General features: G+C 56.0%; 1 protein-coding gene across 11 annotated transcripts in view; it reads left to right on the forward strand.

The window, feature by feature from the left end:
* CRTC1 (CREB regulated transcription coactivator 1) overlaps positions 1 to 17799 on the forward strand; it is a 95305-nt gene that overhangs the window by 55833 nt on the left and 21673 nt on the right. For 6 of the 11 annotated variants that reach the window (XM_063658782.1, XM_054464993.2, XM_054465001.2 and 3 more), the window contains exons 2-7: positions 4272 to 4388; positions 5478 to 5525; positions 7192 to 7329; positions 8424 to 8485; positions 11157 to 11251; positions 14870 to 14955. In XM_063658782.1, the coding sequence (XP_063514852.1) occupies positions 4272 to 4388; positions 5478 to 5525; positions 7192 to 7329; positions 8424 to 8485; positions 11157 to 11251; positions 14870 to 14955 (546 nt within the window). The remainder of the gene's footprint in view (positions 1 to 4271; positions 4389 to 5477; positions 5526 to 7191; positions 7330 to 8423; positions 8486 to 11156; positions 11252 to 14869; positions 14956 to 17799) is intronic. The other 5 variants (XM_054464994.2, XM_054465000.2, XM_063658781.1 and 2 more) reach the window with 1 other exon arrangement.

The following is a 17799-nucleotide window of genomic DNA, read 5'->3' on the forward strand; positions in this document are numbered from 1 at the left end:
ACAAAAATTGGCCGAGTGTGGTGGCACACCTGTAATTCCAGCTACTCAGGAGGCTGAGGCAGGAGAATCGCTTGAACCCAGGAGGCAGGGGTTGCAGTGAGCTGAGATCGCGCCACTGCACTCCAGCCTGGGCAACAAGAGGGAGACTCCGTCTCAAAACAACAACAACAACAACAAAGCCAGAGGGTGGTGCGATTGTGACTTGGGGGGCTGCTTCTTGAGCAGGGGTGTTGGGGATGCCCTTCTAAGGAGGGGCCGTCAGGCCTTGCATGGGGGGTCAGAGGGGAAAGGACAAGCTGGGGGCACCTTGGGACTTGGGCGGCTGGAGGGAATGAGGCTGGGGAGGCCGGAGGCAAAGCGTGGTTAATGGGGCACCCACTCGCCCTCAGCAGGGCCCTCCAAATCGCCAGTGGGGTCTACTCTCGGCCGGACAGCCAGGACTAGATGCCCATCTATCTGGCCCACAGGCCATGAGTGAGGGGTGCCCTGGGAGCTGCAGCTTTCCCGACTCCTACCGGATGCCTTCTCCAGGCCTCAGCTGTTTCACCTGTGGCCCCGCTTGTTGACAGCCATGGGGATGGTGTGGAGACGGGACACCTGAGTCCCAGGTCAGCCCCGAGCCTCTGTGTGGGGCAGGCTGGAGCTGCTGTGGCATCCCAGGAGCTCCCTCCAGAGCTAGCCGCTGGCTCCAAGTGAGGGTTACACCTTGAGGTAGCTTGTGTTGCCTGGGCCAGCTGAGGAAGTGAGTGGCCAAGCTGCCGACTGAGGCCTCCTGGGTTTTAATCTTAAGTGCTTGTACAGCCTCCAGACGGGCCTGTCACCTGGCTTGTGAAGTCAGCTGTGGAGGGGGTGCAGCAGCGTTCATTCATTCATTCATTCACCCCCTCACATCTTTGTTCACTTGTGGATTCCACCGGCAGGCGCTGCTGAGCAGCAGGCCCTGGGCTGGCTGCTGGGTTCACAGAGCTTGTCCTCAGGGTCTCAGTGGTTTGGGGAGCACAGCGTGGTGGGGGGCAGGGGACTGTGATGTGGTGATGAGAAAAGCTGTGATGTTACCTGCAGGGCAGTGACATCTGGCAGTTCTTCCAGCTGAGGCCAGAGGTCCGCAGGGGCAGAGTCCAAGCTGGCATCCCACCACCCTGAGACCCCAGAGAAAGGAGGACCCTGCTCCCAGGGGTTCCAGCCAGGCCGGGGGGGAAAGTCAGCTCCTGCAGACTCAGGAGTCTCCGAGCCCACCCTCTGGCTAGAAAATTCACTGGAATGACTCCCCAGAAGCCGTTTTGTTCATGCTTATGGTTTATTGCAGCGAAAGGACACATTAAAATTACCCAAGGGAGGCTGGGTGTGGTGGCTCACACCTGTAATCCCAGCATTTTGGGAGGCTGAGGCCGGCGAATCTCTTGAGGTCAGGGGTTCGAGACCAGCCTGGCCAACGTGGTGAAACTCCGTCTCTACTAAAAATACAAAAATTAGCTGGGTGTGGTGTTGCATACCTGTAATCCCAGCTACTCAGGAAGCTGAGGTGAGAGAACTGCTTGAACCCTGGAAGCGGAGGTTGCAGTAAGCCGAGATAGTGCCACTGTACTCCAGCCTGGACGACAGAGCTAGACTCCATCTTAAAAAAAAAAAAAATCACCCAAGGGAAGGGGCAGATGGGCAGGGTCCAGGAGAAACCAAGCCGGAGCCTCCAGTCGGCCCCTCATGTGAACAGTGCGTAATTCTCCCAGCATGGAGCACTGCCAGCCGCAGAAGCTCCCCTGGCCTGCATGTCCAGGGTCTGTATTGGGGGCTGGTCCTGTAGACGTGGCTGACCACCCTCATGGCCAACCTGTCTCTAGTCCCTCCAGATGTCAAGCTGATGTGCCCACACTCCCACCCTAAAACCACAGTGTGAGCAGACTCTGCCATAGCCCAAGGCCTCAGGCACACAATGACACTCTTATCAGGCAGGATATTCTCCTGCAGGTCACCTCCCAGGAGCTGGGGACAAAGGCCAGACCTCTCTTGGGGCCAGCTTAACCCTTTTGCTGTACAACTCCTCATGCAAAACCAAGAATGAGCATGGGGTTCCCCAAAAGAAGAGCAGAGGCCAGGCGCGGTGGCTCACTCCTGTAATCCCAACACTTTGGGAAGCCGAGGCGGGTGTATCACTTGAGGTCAGGAGTTTGAGACCAGCCTGAGCAACGTGGTAAAAAACCTTGTCTCTACTAGAAATACAAAAAAAAAAAATTAGCCAGGCATGGTGCCTGTAATCTCAGCTAGTTGGGAGGCTGAGGCAGGAGAATCACTTGAGCCTGGGAGGTGGAGGTTGTAGTGAGCCAAGATGGCGCCACTGCACTCCAGCCTGGGCAACAGAGCGAGACTCCATCTCAAAAAAACAAACAAACAACAACAACAACAAAAAAGAAGAGCAGAGTCCCCACAGTGTCCACCCCTGGCCCAGGGGCTGTGCTCCGAAGCCTGAGTGCCTCCAGCAAAGTGGACAGGAGCTGGGAATTGTGGGCAAGGTTTGGACAGAGATGGGGCTTGGGAACCATGAGAGTTCTGTGTGTCCCCAGTCCTGTAGATTGTCCCCACATCCCAGGTTTCCTGTGGCCCAGGGACATAGTGCAAACAAAGCTGCTTCAGGGAATTCTTGCTCCTGATGTCTGGCCTCCTGGGAGCTGGCGGCTCAGCCCGTGTAGAAAGCACATGTGGCATGAGTACCTGCTGTGTCACACGTCGTGTGTCCCTCTCACACCTGCCTGTAGCACTCACTCTAGGTGGGGGACACAGGTCCAGGAGGGGTCACAGCCTTTAGGGCCATACAGTCAGTGAGAGGTGAATGTAGCACAGGTTTCTGTCATGCTACTTGGACACAGAAGAGGGTGGAGAAAGTCACAGGAGGCCACGGGCGACCTATGCCCAGGTAGGTGTGGGGTGGGAGCTGTAGGACCCCCACCCTGCACCCCCTCCGCTTGCAGCCCGGAGCTGGCCTGTTTCATCTGGTGTGACTGCTGGGAGGGACACTGTGGACGTTCATTGTGTATGTGTCTGGCCAGCGGCCACCAAGGGCTCCCAGCACAGACCCTGGGCCGGACCCCCAAGCCCTCGAGAGCCACCCAATAACACACAAGGTTAATCTTACTATCGGCTCCACTTCAGCTCACAGGAAACAGCTGTTTACCTGGGCGAGGTGCTCAGCCAGGCAGGCAGCCAGTTCCCGGGCTTTACTTCCGCCTCCGGTGTCCAGGGCCCCCTAGGAAGCTGGGGCGGTGGGGCAGCCAGCTCTCCACGCACTGCCAGGAGCTGTTTGTAAGGAACGAGTCGGCCTTGTTGTGTACACAGTATCCACCCTAGCAACCGCCCCTGCCGGGCCAGAGTGGACAACCACCCCTCCTTCCTGCCTGCCCAGCCCCGCCTCTCTTCACAGTGGCTGCCTCCCCCAGTTGCATGGCGGGCATCATGGACCAGCATCCCCAAGGGCCTTGGGTCGTGCCACCTGGGTCAGGGGCCTCTGTTACTGGCAAATCAGCATCAGCCACATGAAGGGGAGGAGGCCAGGTTCCAGCCCTGTTCAGAGTCAGTGTGACCGGTCAGGGAGCTCCTGGCCCCTGGTTCTGTGCCCCGATGCCCTCAGGGAGTGGGAAGCAGGGATACAGCTGAGATGAAGGCACTCAGCTGGGCCCATCCCCCAAGAGGCTGGGAGGGACCACGAGGAAGGAACATGGGGCTCAGGACCCTCTAGAACTCAAGCTGGGTCTGGGGGACTGACTTGGCTGCCCTGGCTCTGTGTGGGCTGCCATCGGGATCACAAGTCCCACGCTTTGAAGGCCATCACCACGCTTCTGAGACAGCTTCCTCCGATTCAGGCCAGTGGAAAGCCGCCTGGCCTGCCAAGTCACAGCCTCTGACCGTGATAAGAAATGGCTCCCCTGGGCTGGTGAGGGGCCTCCTTGGCAGGCTGCAGGCCCGCCAGTGCCTCTCTTACTCATTCACTGACTGGCCGAGTCAGCAGCAAGGCAGCCAGCTCCCCAGGTTCACAGTCATGGGTTTCTGCACGGTGCATTGCCCTGCCTGGGGAGCCGTCCCGGCACCTCGGGTTTCTGATTCTGCCATTTTTGGTGGAGGGACACCTGGTTTCCTTAAGCATCTGGGTCATGAGGTCCTGCAAACTTCTGCATTTAGGCTGTCGATCCCACCACTTGGGTCTTTTTGTGCCTTTGGGGCTGGCACTCTGAGGTGAGCCTGGGAGGTGACCCCTCCCGCAGCTGGTGGCTTCTCTCTCTCAGCTCCAGCTCCAGAAATCCCAGTACCTGCAACTGGGCCCCAGCCGTGGCCAGTACTATGGCGGGTCCCTGCCCAACGTGAACCAGATCGGGAGTGGCACCATGGACCTGCCCTTCCAGGTGAGTGCCCCACCCCCTGGCCCTGCCCCCATTGTGGGGAGCTTCCCCCAGCCTCCCACTGGGGGCCAGACATTGAGGATAGCTGGGGTCATCAGACAGTTGGTGGAGCCCACCCAACCCCTGCCTTCTCCTTGTCTGCCCTGGGAACCAGAGGAAGCAGAGTGGCCCCACCAGGGTGCACCAGGATCCCCCGCAGCCCATTCCCCATCAGCAGACCCCGAGGCGAGCCCTCCATCTGGCCTCCAGCATTTCGGCAGCCGCTACACCTGTTGGCCGGCTGTGCGGCAGCGGGAACCGCTCGGGGCCACTGGGGCTTGGCTCTGTCCTGCCTCACTAATCCACAAGCCCAGCAATTCTCAGAAGGAGGCCCGGTGGCCTGACCCCACTTGTCTGCAAACGTTTCTTGGCAGAGGCCCACACAGCGCGGCTCCCGCAGGCCACACAGCCGCCGTGCACAGCCTTATCGTAAACAGGAGATAAGGCCCACAGCGGCCCTCTTCCCTGGCCCTGGTCTGCGGGTGGAAATGGGGATGGAGTGGGGCTGAGGGAGCTGGCCTATGAATCAGGGCCACCCCCAGGACGGTGTCTGGGCTCTGCATGGACAGGTCCCCCTGGGGGGGTCACACCTACTCTGTGGCTGAGAAAACCACCTCGGACACAGCCATGGCCACTGACAGGCCAGATGGAGCCAGGGCCCCTCCCGAGTCACCCACCAGCTCCACTGCCACCTGCACCGCCGCTGGACAGGGCAGGGATCCTTGGGCTGGCCACCACGGTGCGCCTCCCCCGGCATACACTGAGTGTGGGCCATCACTGATGCTGGGCGTGTTCTTTGTCACAGCCCTTCCCGGCCGGGTTTTCTCCCCTCCTGCCCTTCTCTCCCTTTCCTGTTTCTCCTGTCCCCTCTTCCCTGGAGGAGAGTCTCTCTGGGCACCTTGTAAGCTCAGCCTGAGTGGGGCTGAGGGGCACAGGACCCTGTTGGGTGTCTGTCGCCCGAGGCCCACAGCCTGGGGGGAGGTCCCACTCATCCCGCCTTTGGGGCCAGGCAAGTCAGCAGCGTCTCAAAGTCTCGGTTCTTTGCATTTTCAGCCCAGCGGATTTCTGGGGGAGGCCCTGGCAGCGGCTCCTGTCTCTCTGGTAAATGAGCCCCCAGGCTGAGGCCGCGGCGTCCCCGGCGCCAGCCTGCAAGACCCCGACCCGTGTGCGGGCGCTGGGGATCCCTGAGCTCCCCAAGCGGCCGCCCCTGCGGCTCCCAGGGAGGTGGAGGTGTCCCGTCTGCCAAATGGAAATGGATCCACTCCGCACCCCCATCTCGGGAAGTGCGTATGGTCGCGTCGAGAGGCCCTGGGGACTCTTGGGGTCCATCTGGGGCAGATGCCATAGCCGCGCATCCCCATCTGGGGTCCAGCAGAGCAGAATCCAAGCATGTGCCCCAAAGCTGCATGGTCCGTCCCTATATACACACACACACACACACACACACACAAACACACACACACACATGTGCACGCATCTCCCAAACCAGGCCAGCAGGCAGGATGTGGCGAGCCCGGGTGTGGCCAGCCCCCACTTCATTCTGCCTCTGACTCGGCTTTGGCTGCCTCAGTTTCCCTCTGGGCTTCAAGGCATCTCTGGAAGGAGATGAATGGCCCCTGCCCTGAGGAGCCTGTGCGCTGGACAGCACAGTTCCCACCCTCATCGTCACAGGCCCACGTCTCCCATGCCCACAGCCTTTTGGGGGCAAGAGCCACAGAAAGACCCAAACCAGCAGAGTTCATGCTGGATCGAAGGAAGACTTGGGGGTCCCCAGGGCTGGGGACAGTAGTCAGCCCTGAACTCTGGCCGAGGCTGGGACAAAGCAGCGATCCTAGCCATGGACAGGCTTCTGGAGAGGAGACTCACTTTAGTATCAGAGTCTCATTTTGCCCGGCTGCCCAGAGAAGGCATAAGGGCTCAGGGGCCAGATGGCCGGACTGGGGGATTGGCTGCCTCCAAAGCTGGCAGAGCCTGCTGATCTCACCCCGGTCAGATGGCAAGTGGGCAACACAGGGTCAGGGCGGGCTCCTGGCAGCCCCGGGGGCATGAGGCCGGGCATGTAGCAGGGCCTGGGGAGGGCCAGCCTGGTGTCAGCCCCAGGTGCTGGGAGGAAGCCCCGTCCAGCCAAGCAGTGGGCCATGGCTCCGGAAGGCGCCTGTACTTGGCTCTGGTGGTGCCTGGAGTGCCTGGAGGAGGCTGCGGGGGAGGGTGTGTGGGGGCCGCGTCTCAATCAAGAGCAGCCCTGGGCTCCACAAGGAAGCCTCCCAGGAACTCGCGCTTGGCCAGGTGGGCCCCGAAACAGTCCTGGGCTGGAAGCCCCTGGGCCGTCTCTTGGCAGGCCCCTCCAGGGATGACGTAGGTGGGGGTAGGAGGCCGTCCAGGCCTGGAGAGAGAGGGCGGAGGCCTGTCTGCACCTGGTGAGGCTGGGGAGGAGGGCTGCCCAGGCCGGTTACACCCCCGGCACCCGGCGGGCGCTGGCCCCGAGCTTGTGCCGCTCTGCCTGGCCTGTGCATGCCAGCTGCACTGCACGCCCCTGCCACCCTGGCTCCCGGGACCCCAGCTCACACCCCCTCCCTTGCCCCCCAGTGCTTGGAGAGCCAGGGAGCTGGGGCTGAAGGAAGAAGCCCATCCCAGGCTGTGGAGCGATGGCCGAGGGTGCTCCGGAGTGGGGGGCCCTGCGATCAGACTCTGGGGCCAGCGCTGGGGCCACAGCTGGTAACCATTGTTTGGGTTTCTCTCTCTCTGTTTCCATCTCCTCCTCCCCCAGACCCCCTTCCAATCCTCGGGCCTGGACACCAGCCGGACCACCCGGCACCATGGGCTGGTGGACAGGGTGTACCGGGAGCGTGGCCGGCTCGGCTCCCCACACCGCCGGCCTCTGTCAGTGGACAAACACGGACGGCAGATATCCTTTTTCCCAGAGGATGAGGGTGGGGGCCAGGCCCTGTCGGTGCCGGCAGGATCCCAAGTTTACCCAGCAGGTTCTGACAGGGCTGCCTGCTTCCAGCTCTGGGGACAGAATCAGGGCAGCACCATCTGGGAGGCTTGATCTCAGGGCAGCCTGGGGGACTTCCTGGAGGAGGCTGTGCCACAAGCCCTAGAGCCTTTGGCCAGACTTGGGGGCTCAAAGGGCACAGGGAACAGCTCCCAAGGCAGGAGTTGAGGAAGGTGATACCTGACCACAGAGGGCTTAGACACCTGGCAGGGCAGTGGGGCCAGGAAGGCCGTGAGCAGGGAGCCCACAGTCAGGGCCGTGAGCTGATGAGGCCTCTCCTACGCGCTGCACGGAGGGCAGCCCAGCCAAGGCAGTGGGGCTAAGGGGGTCTGTGTGAGACCCGGACGCATCCAAGGGAGGCTCCTTCTCTGTAAGACAGGAGTAAAATTCGCCTCTGCGACTCGGTCAAGCAGAGATCAGCCAGAGTCCCCCCCTCCCCCTCAACTCAGCCGCCCCTTGGTGCTCAGCCAGCCGGGCCCCACAACACCAGAGTCTGAGCGGCCTCAGGTTGCTCCCGGGATCCCCCGGCTCTCCAGAACAGAGAAGCTTGTTCTCCGGTTCTCATTTCCGTGGGCTGGGGGAGCTCGACCAGCTGGGCCCCAGACCGAGCCCTTGGGCCCCAGGAGCCACCCCGTCAGCCCAGGATGGAGAGTCCAGTCCAGGGTCAGCTGAACTCAGACTCCCCAGTGCCCCCACAGGCCCTACTTTCACAGCCCAGAACCCCCTCCCTTGGAAGGGGTGCAGCCCGCACGTGCACTCACGGAGCAGAGTGCTGAGTGCTAGGTGGACAGGGCCGTACCCCTGGAGAGCCCCTGGAACGGGGGCTGCTTGTAGCCAGGCAGGAAAGGCCGGCAGGAAACGCCCCCTGCCCTACTGGTCCCAGCTGTTTGCAGGCCCCAGGCCGAACCCAGCCAGCCAGCCGGGGCTTCCTGCCCTGGGCTGAGAGTGTGTTGTTGGAGGCGGGGTCTCGGGCAGTGCCACTGGCCCCCTTAACTCACGCTCACGCCGACAGCTGCCCCTACGGCACCGTGTACCTCTCACCACCCGCGGACACCAGCTGGAGAAGGTCAGTGGCTGGAGCCCCCCCGCCCCCTTCTTGTTGGAAACAAAACCAAACTCTCATCATGGTTACATGTGGAAAAGCAGGACACAGTCGCTTAAAAAATGACCAAACTAAGATGCATCCAGAAGTTTCTAGAAATTAGCCTTCACCCTGAAACACAGGAGTTCCAGCTTTGGGGAATCTTCTAACATTTCCCTTCCCCCCATTTATGACACACAAAAAAAACAAAAACAAAAGTGGGACCAGGAGTGGTGGCTCAGGCCTGTAATCCCAGCACTTCGGGAGGCCGAGGCAGGCGGATCACTTGAGGTCAGGGGTTCGAGACCAGCCTGGCCAACATAGTGAAACCCCGTCTCTACTAAAAATACAAAAATTTGCCAGCGTGGTGGCGCATGCCTATAATCCTAGCTACTCAGGAGGCTGAGGCGGGATAATTGAACCCGGGAGGCAGAGGTTGCAGTGAGCCAAGATCAAGCCACTGCACTCCAGCCTAGGTGACAGAGTGAGACTTCATCGCAAGAAAAAGAAAGTGGGACGATACCGCATATTCAGCACTGTAGCTTGCTCTTTCCTATTTAATGCTGCATTCAGTGCAGGTACCCATGTTACTCAACAGCCATTAAAAATGTGATGATAAAATTATATTAATACATTTAGGATGGAAGATTAGGAAAAATACAGGCCAGGCACGGTGGCTCACGCCTGTAATCCCAGCACTTGTGGAGACCAGCGCAGGCGATCACTTGAGCCCAGGAGTTGAAGACCAGCCTGAGCAACATAGAAAGATCCCATCTTTACAAAAAATGAGAGAATTAGCCAGATGTAGTAGTGCGCGCCTGTACTCCCAGCTACTCGGGAGGCTGAGGTGGGAGAATTGCTTGAGCCCAGGAGGTCAAGGCTGCAGTGAGCTGTGATCATGCCACTACAGTCCAGCCTGGGCCACAGAGCGAGACCCTGTCTCAAAGGCCTAAAATAACAATAATATAGTTAACATAAAAACATACAATAATATAGATTATGGTTGCACAACAATGTGAATGTACTTAATGTCACAGAACTATACACTCAAAAACAGTTAAAACTATGCATACATTCACACATATTTACATACATATGTATACAAACGTGTGTGTGTGTGTGTATATAATTTTTTTTTTTGAGACGTGGTCACGCTGTGTTACTGAGGCTGGAATGCAATGGCGCGATCACAGCTCACTGCAGCCTCGACTTCCCAGACTGAATCGTCCCACCTCTGCTTCCAGCTAATTTTTTTTTTTTTTTTTTTTGTTTGGAGAGACAAGATCTTGCCACGTTACCCAGGCTGGTCTCAAACTCCTGGGCCCAAGTGATCCACCCATCTTGGCCTCCCAAAGTGCTGGGATTACAGGACATGAGCCATTGTGCCTGGCTGTTATATATATTTTACTACAATAGAAATATGTATAACAGGCACAGTGGCTCACACCTGTAATCCCAGCACTTTGGGAGGCCGAGGCGGGTGGATCACTAGAGCTCGGGAGGTTGAAGATGCAGTGAGCCATGATCATGCTACTGTACTCCAGCCTGGGGGGCAGAGTGAGACCCTGTCTCAAAAAAAAAAAAAAGAAAAACCATGTACATACATACACATGGGCACACACCACACACATACACACACGTTAGTAAACAGAAGAAAAGTAAGCAAGCTGTTCAAAATATATATATATACGACAATATTAAATTCTCACCAAGCCCATATCATAGGTCAGGACCTGTTCCCACCATCACATTCATTAACTTATATAAAATGAATGGAGCTTTATGGAATGGGCAGTGTGTTCATCTCCATTGTAGTCCATTTTAGACATGAGGAAATTGAGCACACAGAGGTCAGAACACTTGCTCAGAGACACATAGCTGGTGGTGGCTGTACCCACATTTTGCCTGGCAGCCAAGGAGGCTTTCTGGGGACCCACTCTTGAGGCACCTGCAGCCAGGAGCAGATTGGGTGGCCTTGTGCCTTCTCCCCATCAGTTCCCAGAGGGAAATGGGGTCCCTGGAGGCAGAGGGAAGAGCCTCTCCTGGGCTGGTTGAAGCAAGACCTCCTGCCTCAGGTTGGCTTCCCAACCACGGGGGCCTGTAAGTGGCTTCATTCCTTCCGGGGCCTTCTCCTAGCCCCTTCCACCTATCACACTGGGTTTGTGTGACACTGAGCATCCCAGAGGGCACAGTCACCTGATTGTGTCACTAAGAGGGGACCTGGTGACAGGCTGGAGGCTCGTACCCCAAGGCTGGGCACCTGTGGGGCTCCTTCTTTGGGAGGTTTCAGCAGGAGGGCACTGTCCTTTCCCCAAAGCCAAGAAGCCTTGCTCTATTGCCCAGGTTGGTCTTGAATTCCTGGGCTCAAGTGATCCTCTCACCTCAGCCTCCTGCGTTGCTGGGACCACAGGCGTGTGCCACCTCGCCCGGCTGCTTGGCTGCTTTTTGTTTTTCATGGGCTTTGCAGATGAACACCACAGTCACTCTGGTGGCTCTTTTTAGAATGAGGCCCTGAGAGCTTTGCTCAGGTGCAGCAGCTCACAAAAATGATCCACAGCTGCCACCCTGTCCGTCCAGCATGTCCCAGCTGGGATCAGGACTGTCGCGTTGTCTGCCTTGGGCTCAGGCTCATTGTCTCTTCCTCCCTCCCCACCAGGACCAATTCTGACTCCGCCCTGCACCAGAGCACAATGACGCCCACGCAGCCAGAATCCTTTACCAGTGGGTCCCAGGACGTGCACCAGAAAAGAGGTATGGACAGGGGACTCGGGTGTCTCTGCTGGGGTGAGGCAAGTCCAGCAGGTAACCCCTGTTCTCCAGGAGGTCACAAGCTTGTGCGCAGATGGCCCTTCAAAGGAAGACTCAGACCATGCTAAGGGATTGGGGGAAGGGATCGGAAACTTTCAGAGGTGGTGCTACTTAAGTTGGATTTTGAAGAGTGCATAGGAGTTTTCTAGGCAGAGAAAACAACCCTGCAGGCGCATGTTGGCTCCCATTCCTGGATTGAGGGCGTGGCCATGAAGTCTGGGTGCTGCACAGATGCTTGTTTCAAATGTAGCGGCAGCAAGCCCACGCAAAGGAGCATTTGTCAGCTCACGACAGAGCAGGCCAGGGGTCGACCTCTAGCCACAGGTTCAGCTCCTTCCACTGCTTCCCACTGGACTGTTTCCTGGCTCTGCTGCTGAGAACTCTCCTCGCCTGCAGCCCCTGGGCCTGTCCCAGCTATAGCGAGTGAGAAAGAGGCCGTCTCTTCCCAACTTTTGGCCAGAGTGTCGCCTCCAGCTGAGCCATGCACACCCCTGCGGCGGGGGCAGATCTGTACCCAGGTCCTTGGCTCCAATTTGAAGCCGGGCGTGGAGGCGGCACCCTGGGAACCTTCAAGGAGGGCATATGCTGTCTTAAAAACTGGGGCGGTGCCATCAGAGAAGGGAGCTTGGAGGCTTGAGGCCAGCCCCAGGGAACCTGGTGTGGCCCAAGGCACTGAAGCCAGGGAGTTGCACGTGCTTAGGGCTCACATACCTATGCTTGTATTGCTGCCATTCACCGAGTGGGTGGTTAACACGCAAGGGAGATTCTGCTGATAGGAGGAGGAAGAGGAGGAGGAGGGAGGACTGTTGGCCAGAACCTCACTCTGGGGTTCCGGCTCAGTGTGCAGCAGAGACGGGAGGGAGAGGAGAATATCTCCATAATGAAAATGAGGCTTCTGGAACACCCAGGGGTGCTGAGGACGGCAGTGCCTGGGGCTTCCCTGCTATTCCTAATGAGCAGGCTGTTCTGAGGCTGCTGCCTGTCCTACTAGGTCCCCACAAACACAGGACGTCTGAGGGGTGGGCACCAGGATGTCACCATCCCCCGGGACACTGTAACCCGGGAAAGGAGCTGTGATGTGGGACCCCTGGTGGCCTTGGAGTGGGGGCTTGGCAGGGACACATCATCTATCCCCACTCTCCTAGGAGCGCCTGAGGTGGTGACAGGGCTGGGGTTGGCCTGGCTGCCTCCTCGCAGCCTGGCTTTCAACAAGGAAGGGTTGGCCTGTCTGGCTGTGCTCATCATGGGTCTACAAGTAAAAAAAATGAAATGTGCAACAGGCATAAAGAAAATGGGAAATAGGCTGGGTGTGGTGGTTCACACCTGCAATCCCAGCACTTTGGGAGGCCGAGGTGGGCGGATCACGAGGCCAGGAGTTTGAGACCAGCCTGGGCAACATAGTGAGACTCTGTCTCTACCAAAAATACAAAAAAATTAACTGGGCGTGTTTGCACATGCCTGTGGTTCCAGCTACTCGGGAGGCTGAGGCAGGAGGGGGAATTGTTTGAGCCTGGAAGGTGGAAATTGCAGTGAGCCAAGATCACGCCACTGCACTCCAGCCTGGGCGACAAAGTGAAACCCTGTCTCAAAAGAAAAAAGAAAATGGGGAAATGTTTACTCTTACCTTGACTGAAAGATCCAAGGAAAGGCACCTTCAGGCCCAGCTGGTTCCAGAGCCTTGATTGATGCCCATCCATCCCGTCGCTCAGACTCTCCCTCTCCTCTTCTTGCTCTGGGGCTGGCTGACATTGTGGCTGACTCACGGGGCTGCTGCTGCCACGAGTGCACCGGTCCTACCTCCATCAGCATTGAGTGACAGGGTCTGAACCTCTGTGCTTGGTGCCGGGGGCTCAATAAAGGTTCAGCCACTGGGTGCCAGCAGCCCAGAGCAGAAAGCAAGATCAAGTAGTGGATGCGGAACAGAACGTGCAAGCTAGGGCCGGCCGCGGTCGCTCACACCTGGAATCCCAACACTTTGGGAGGGAGGCTGAGGTGGGCAGATTGCTTGAGGTCAGGAGTTTGAGACTAGCCTGGCCAACATGGAGAAACCCCGTCTCTACTAAAAATATAAAAATTAGCTGGGCATGGTGGCACATGCCTGTAATCTGAGGCTGAGGCAGGAGAATCTCTTGAACCCGGTAGGCGCAGGTTGCAGTGAGCCAAGGTGCCACTGCACTCCAGCCTGGGTGGGAGAGCAAGACTATCTCAAAAAAAAAAAAAAGAAAGAAAGAAAGAAAAATATACACACAAGCTAGGCAGCTGCTCTTGGGAGAGATTCTTGGCTGTTCTCTGTAGCCTGACGCCTCTGAGGCCCACGTTGGTTCAGCCTCTTCTGTGGGAAGCAGAATCCACACATCCTCAGGCTCCAGAGCTGCTGTTTTATATTATTTTATTTTAGAGACAGGGTCTTGCTCTGTCACACAGGCTGGAGCGCCATGGCATGATCACAACTCACTGCAGCCTCTACCTCTCAGGCTCAAGGGAGCCCTCCACCTCAGCCTCTCGCGCAGCTGGGACTACAGGTGAGCACCACCACACCCGGCCAACTTTCTTATTTTTTGTAGAGGTGAGGTTTTGCCATGTTGCCCAGGGCGGTCTCAAACTTCTGAGCTCAAGTAATCTGCCTGCCTCGGCCTCCCAAAGTGCTGTAATTACAGGTGTGAGCCACTGTGCCCAGCCTTGTTTCTCTTTGTCTTTCTTTCTTTTTTTTTTGAAACAGAGTTTCACTCTGTCGCCCAGGCTGGAGTGCAATGGCGTGACCTCAGCTCACTGCAACCTCTGCCTCCCCGATTCAAGCAATTCTCCTGCCTCAGCCTCCCGAGTAGCTGGGATTATGAGTCCCGACCACTATGCCCGGCTAATTTTTGTATTTTTAGTAGAGACGGGATTTCACCACGTTGGCCAGGCTGGTCTCAAACTCCTAACCTTGGGCAATCTGCCCACCTCAGCCTCCCAAAGTGCTGGGATTACAGGCGTGAGCCACCACACCTGGCCTACTTTTTCTTAAGTCACAGATTCTCTGACTTATTTAAAGCTGTCGGGCCGGGCACGGTGGCTCACGCCTGTAATCCCAGCACTTTGGGAGGCCAAGGCGGGCAGATCATGAGGTCAGGAGATCGAGACCATCCTGGCCAACACAGTGAAACCCCGTCTCTACTGGAAATACAAAAAAAAAAAAAAAAATTAGCCTGGCGTCCTGGCGGGCACCTGTAGTCCCAGCTACTTGGGAGGCTGAGGCAGGAGAATGGCGTGAACCCGGGAGGTGGAGCTTGCAGTGAGCTGAGATTGTGCCACTGCACTCCAGCCTGGGCGACAGAGTGAGACTCCGTCTCTAAATAAATAAATAAATAAATAAATTAATTAATTAATAAAGTTGTTGTTGTTTGTCATGAAGCCCTTTTTTGTGGTTTTAGTACAGTCCACAGAAGTTCCCGTTAGGACAGTTGCAGTCTTACCATGGCCGTGACTCCGTGTGTCAGGGACGTGTCCTCCTGTTGCCACTATGCGGCTGCAAAGAAATTTCTTCTCTGATTCTCCTTCTCTCCTCTCCCACCTCCCTAGTCTTACTGTTAACAGTCCCAGGAATGGAAGAGACCACATCAGAGGCAGACAAAAACCTTTCCAAGCAAGCATGGGACACCAAGAAGGTAAGAGCCTATAAGCTTTCAAAAACTTTTTTTCTTCTTTCTCTTCTCAAGCATCACCTGGGCAAAGGTGACAAAATGGCAGGTTGGGGTGGCTTCACCTTCCTGAGACAGGGACCCTCACTCCGATTTTTCCATCTTCAAATTCAGAGAATCTGTGAGGTCTGTTGATCACTAAGATCACTAACAGCAGGCCTTATCCAACAGGCCGGAACTGCACAAAGAATTACAACCCAGGCCGGGCGCAGTGGCTCACACCTGTTAATCCCAGTACTTTGGGAGGCTGAGGCAGGCAGATTGCCAGAGGTCAGGAGTTCAAGACCAGCCTGGCCAACATGGTGAAACCCTGTCTCTACTAAAAATACAAAAAATTAGCTGGGTATGGTAGTGCATGCCTGTAATCCCAGCTACTTGGGAGACTGAGGTGGGACAATTGCTTGAAACCTGGAGGCAGAGGTTGCACTGAGCCGAGATTGTGCCATTGCACTCCCGCCTGGGCAACAGAGCAAGACTCCGTCTCAAAAAAAAAAAAAGAATTAAAACTCGTTGCTGGTCAAGTTGCAGCGAAAGGGACAGCAATGCAAATTACTCCTCCCCTATGGGAAAGTGAGGCACCAGCCTGTGCCAAAATCCTTTCAAAAGGGTTTGCTCCAGGCTGTGCATGGCTCGCGCCTGTCATCCTAGCACTTTGGGAGGCTGAGGTGGGAGGATTACTTGAGCTCAGGAGTTTGGGAGCAGCCTGGTCAACAAAGTGAGACCCTACCTCTACAAAAAATGAGCCAGGTGTGGTGATGTGCACCTGTATTCTGAGCTACTGAGGAGGCTGAGGCAGGAGTATCGCTTGAGCCCAGGAGGTCAAGGCTGCAGTGAGCTGTGACTATACCATTGCACTCCACCCTGGACAATAGAGCAAGACCCCTTCTGGTAGGGAAAAAAAAAAAAAGTATTTGCTCCAATAATTTCTTCTTCAGGAATTCAATCATTGAGAGTTAAGGAACGAATAAGGAGCGATGTGTTTTTTAAAGGTATTTTCCAGAGCTTTTGCAATAAACTAGAAACAGCCTGCACATTTCAGGAGTAAGGGATTTGTTGAGGAAATAGTCCTCAGTCCCTCGAGGAGACAGGATTTTGAAGAAATTTTAAACTCATGAGAGATGCTCCTGATACTATTGTCATGTGGACAGAGTAGGATAAGAATATTGGAAAAGGCATAAAACATGCAGAGATGCGGCTGCACAGATACCAGCAGGCAGACCTGACCGAGCGGCGTCTCACAAGGGTTGTGCGTCTTCTGTCCTGGTGAGTGTGGGTGGCGCTGTCAGCCCTTTATATCCATCTGTGTGTTTCTTTTTGTTTATTTTATTTTTATTTTTAAATTTTATTATATTTATTTTAATTATTTTTATTTTTATTTTATTTTTATTTTTGAGAAAGAGTCTCGCTCTGTTGCCCAGGCTGGAGTGCAATGGCGTGATCTCGGCTCACTGCAGCCTCCGCCTCCCGAGTTCAAGCGAAGTGATTCTCCTGCCTTAGCCTCCCGAGTAGTTGGGGTCACAGGCGTGTGCCACCATGCCTGGCTAATTTTTGTATTTTTGGTAGAAACAGGGTTTCACCATGTTGGCCAGGCTGGTCTCAAACTCCTGACCTCAAGTGATCTGCCCGCCTCGGCCTCCCAAAGTGCTGGGATGACAGGCTCTTTTTCTTTTTTTAGAAATAGGGTCTCTCTTATTCCTAGGCAAGAGTGCAGTGGTGCCACCCTAGCTCACTGCAGCCTTGGAGTCCTGGACTCAAACAGTCCTCTGCCTCAGCTTCCAGAGTAGCTGGGGACTACAGGTGAATGCCACCATGCCTGACAAATTTTTGTTTTTTTTTGTTTTTTTGAGGCAGGATCTTGCTCTGTTGCCCATGCTGGAGTGCAATGGCGGGAACATGGTTCACTGCAGCCTCAACCTCCCGGGCTCAGGCGATCCTCCTGCCCCAGCCTCCTGTGATGCTGGGACTATAGGAGCGTGCCACCAAACCTGGCTTTTTTTTTTTTTTCTGAGATGGAGTTTCACTCTTTTGCCCAGGCTGGAGTGCAGTGGCGCAATCTGGGCTCACTGCAACCTCCGCCCCCCAGGTTCAAGTGATTCTTCTGCCTCAGCCTCCCGAGTAGCTGGGATTACAGGCATGAGCTACCATGACCGGCCAATTTTTAAATCATTTATAGAGACAGGAGCTCACTTCTTTGCCCAGGCTGGTCTCGAACTCCTGGGTTCAAGCAGTCCTCTGCCTCAGCCTCCCAAAGTGCTGAGATTACAGGCATGAGCCACCTCGCCTGGCCTATTTTTTAATTTTTGTTAAAGATGGGGGTCTCACTGTGTTGCCCAGGTTAGTCTCAAACTCCTGGGCTCGGTCTCTGTGTTTCAGTTTGGCACAAGGAGTCACTGAGATTTCCACTCTTGCGGGAAAAAAACTTTAAAAAAGAACTCTAGGCCAGGTGCAGTGGCTTACGCCTATAATCCCAGCACTTTGGGAGGCCAAGGCCGGTGGATCACCTGAGGTCAGGAGTTTGACACCAGCCTGGACAACATGGTGAAATCTCGTCTCTACTAAATACAAAAAATTAGCCAGGTGTGGTGGCACTTGCCTGTAATCCCAGCTACTTGGGAGGTTGGGACACGAGAATCGTTTGAACCCGGGAGGCAGAGTTTGCAGTGAGCTGAAACTGCGCCACTGCACTCCAGCCTGGGCACCAAGAGCAAAAACTCCATCTCAAAAAAAAAAAAAAAAAGAACTCTGGGCTGGACGGACACAGTGGCTCATGCCTGTAATCCCGACACTTTGGGAGGCTGAGGTGGGAGGATT

The sequence above is a fragment of the Pongo pygmaeus genome, chromosome 20, assembly GCF_028885625.2.
Source record: "Pongo pygmaeus isolate AG05252 chromosome 20, NHGRI_mPonPyg2-v2.0_pri, whole genome shotgun sequence".
Lineage (NCBI taxonomy): Eukaryota > Metazoa > Chordata > Mammalia > Primates > Hominidae > Pongo > Pongo pygmaeus.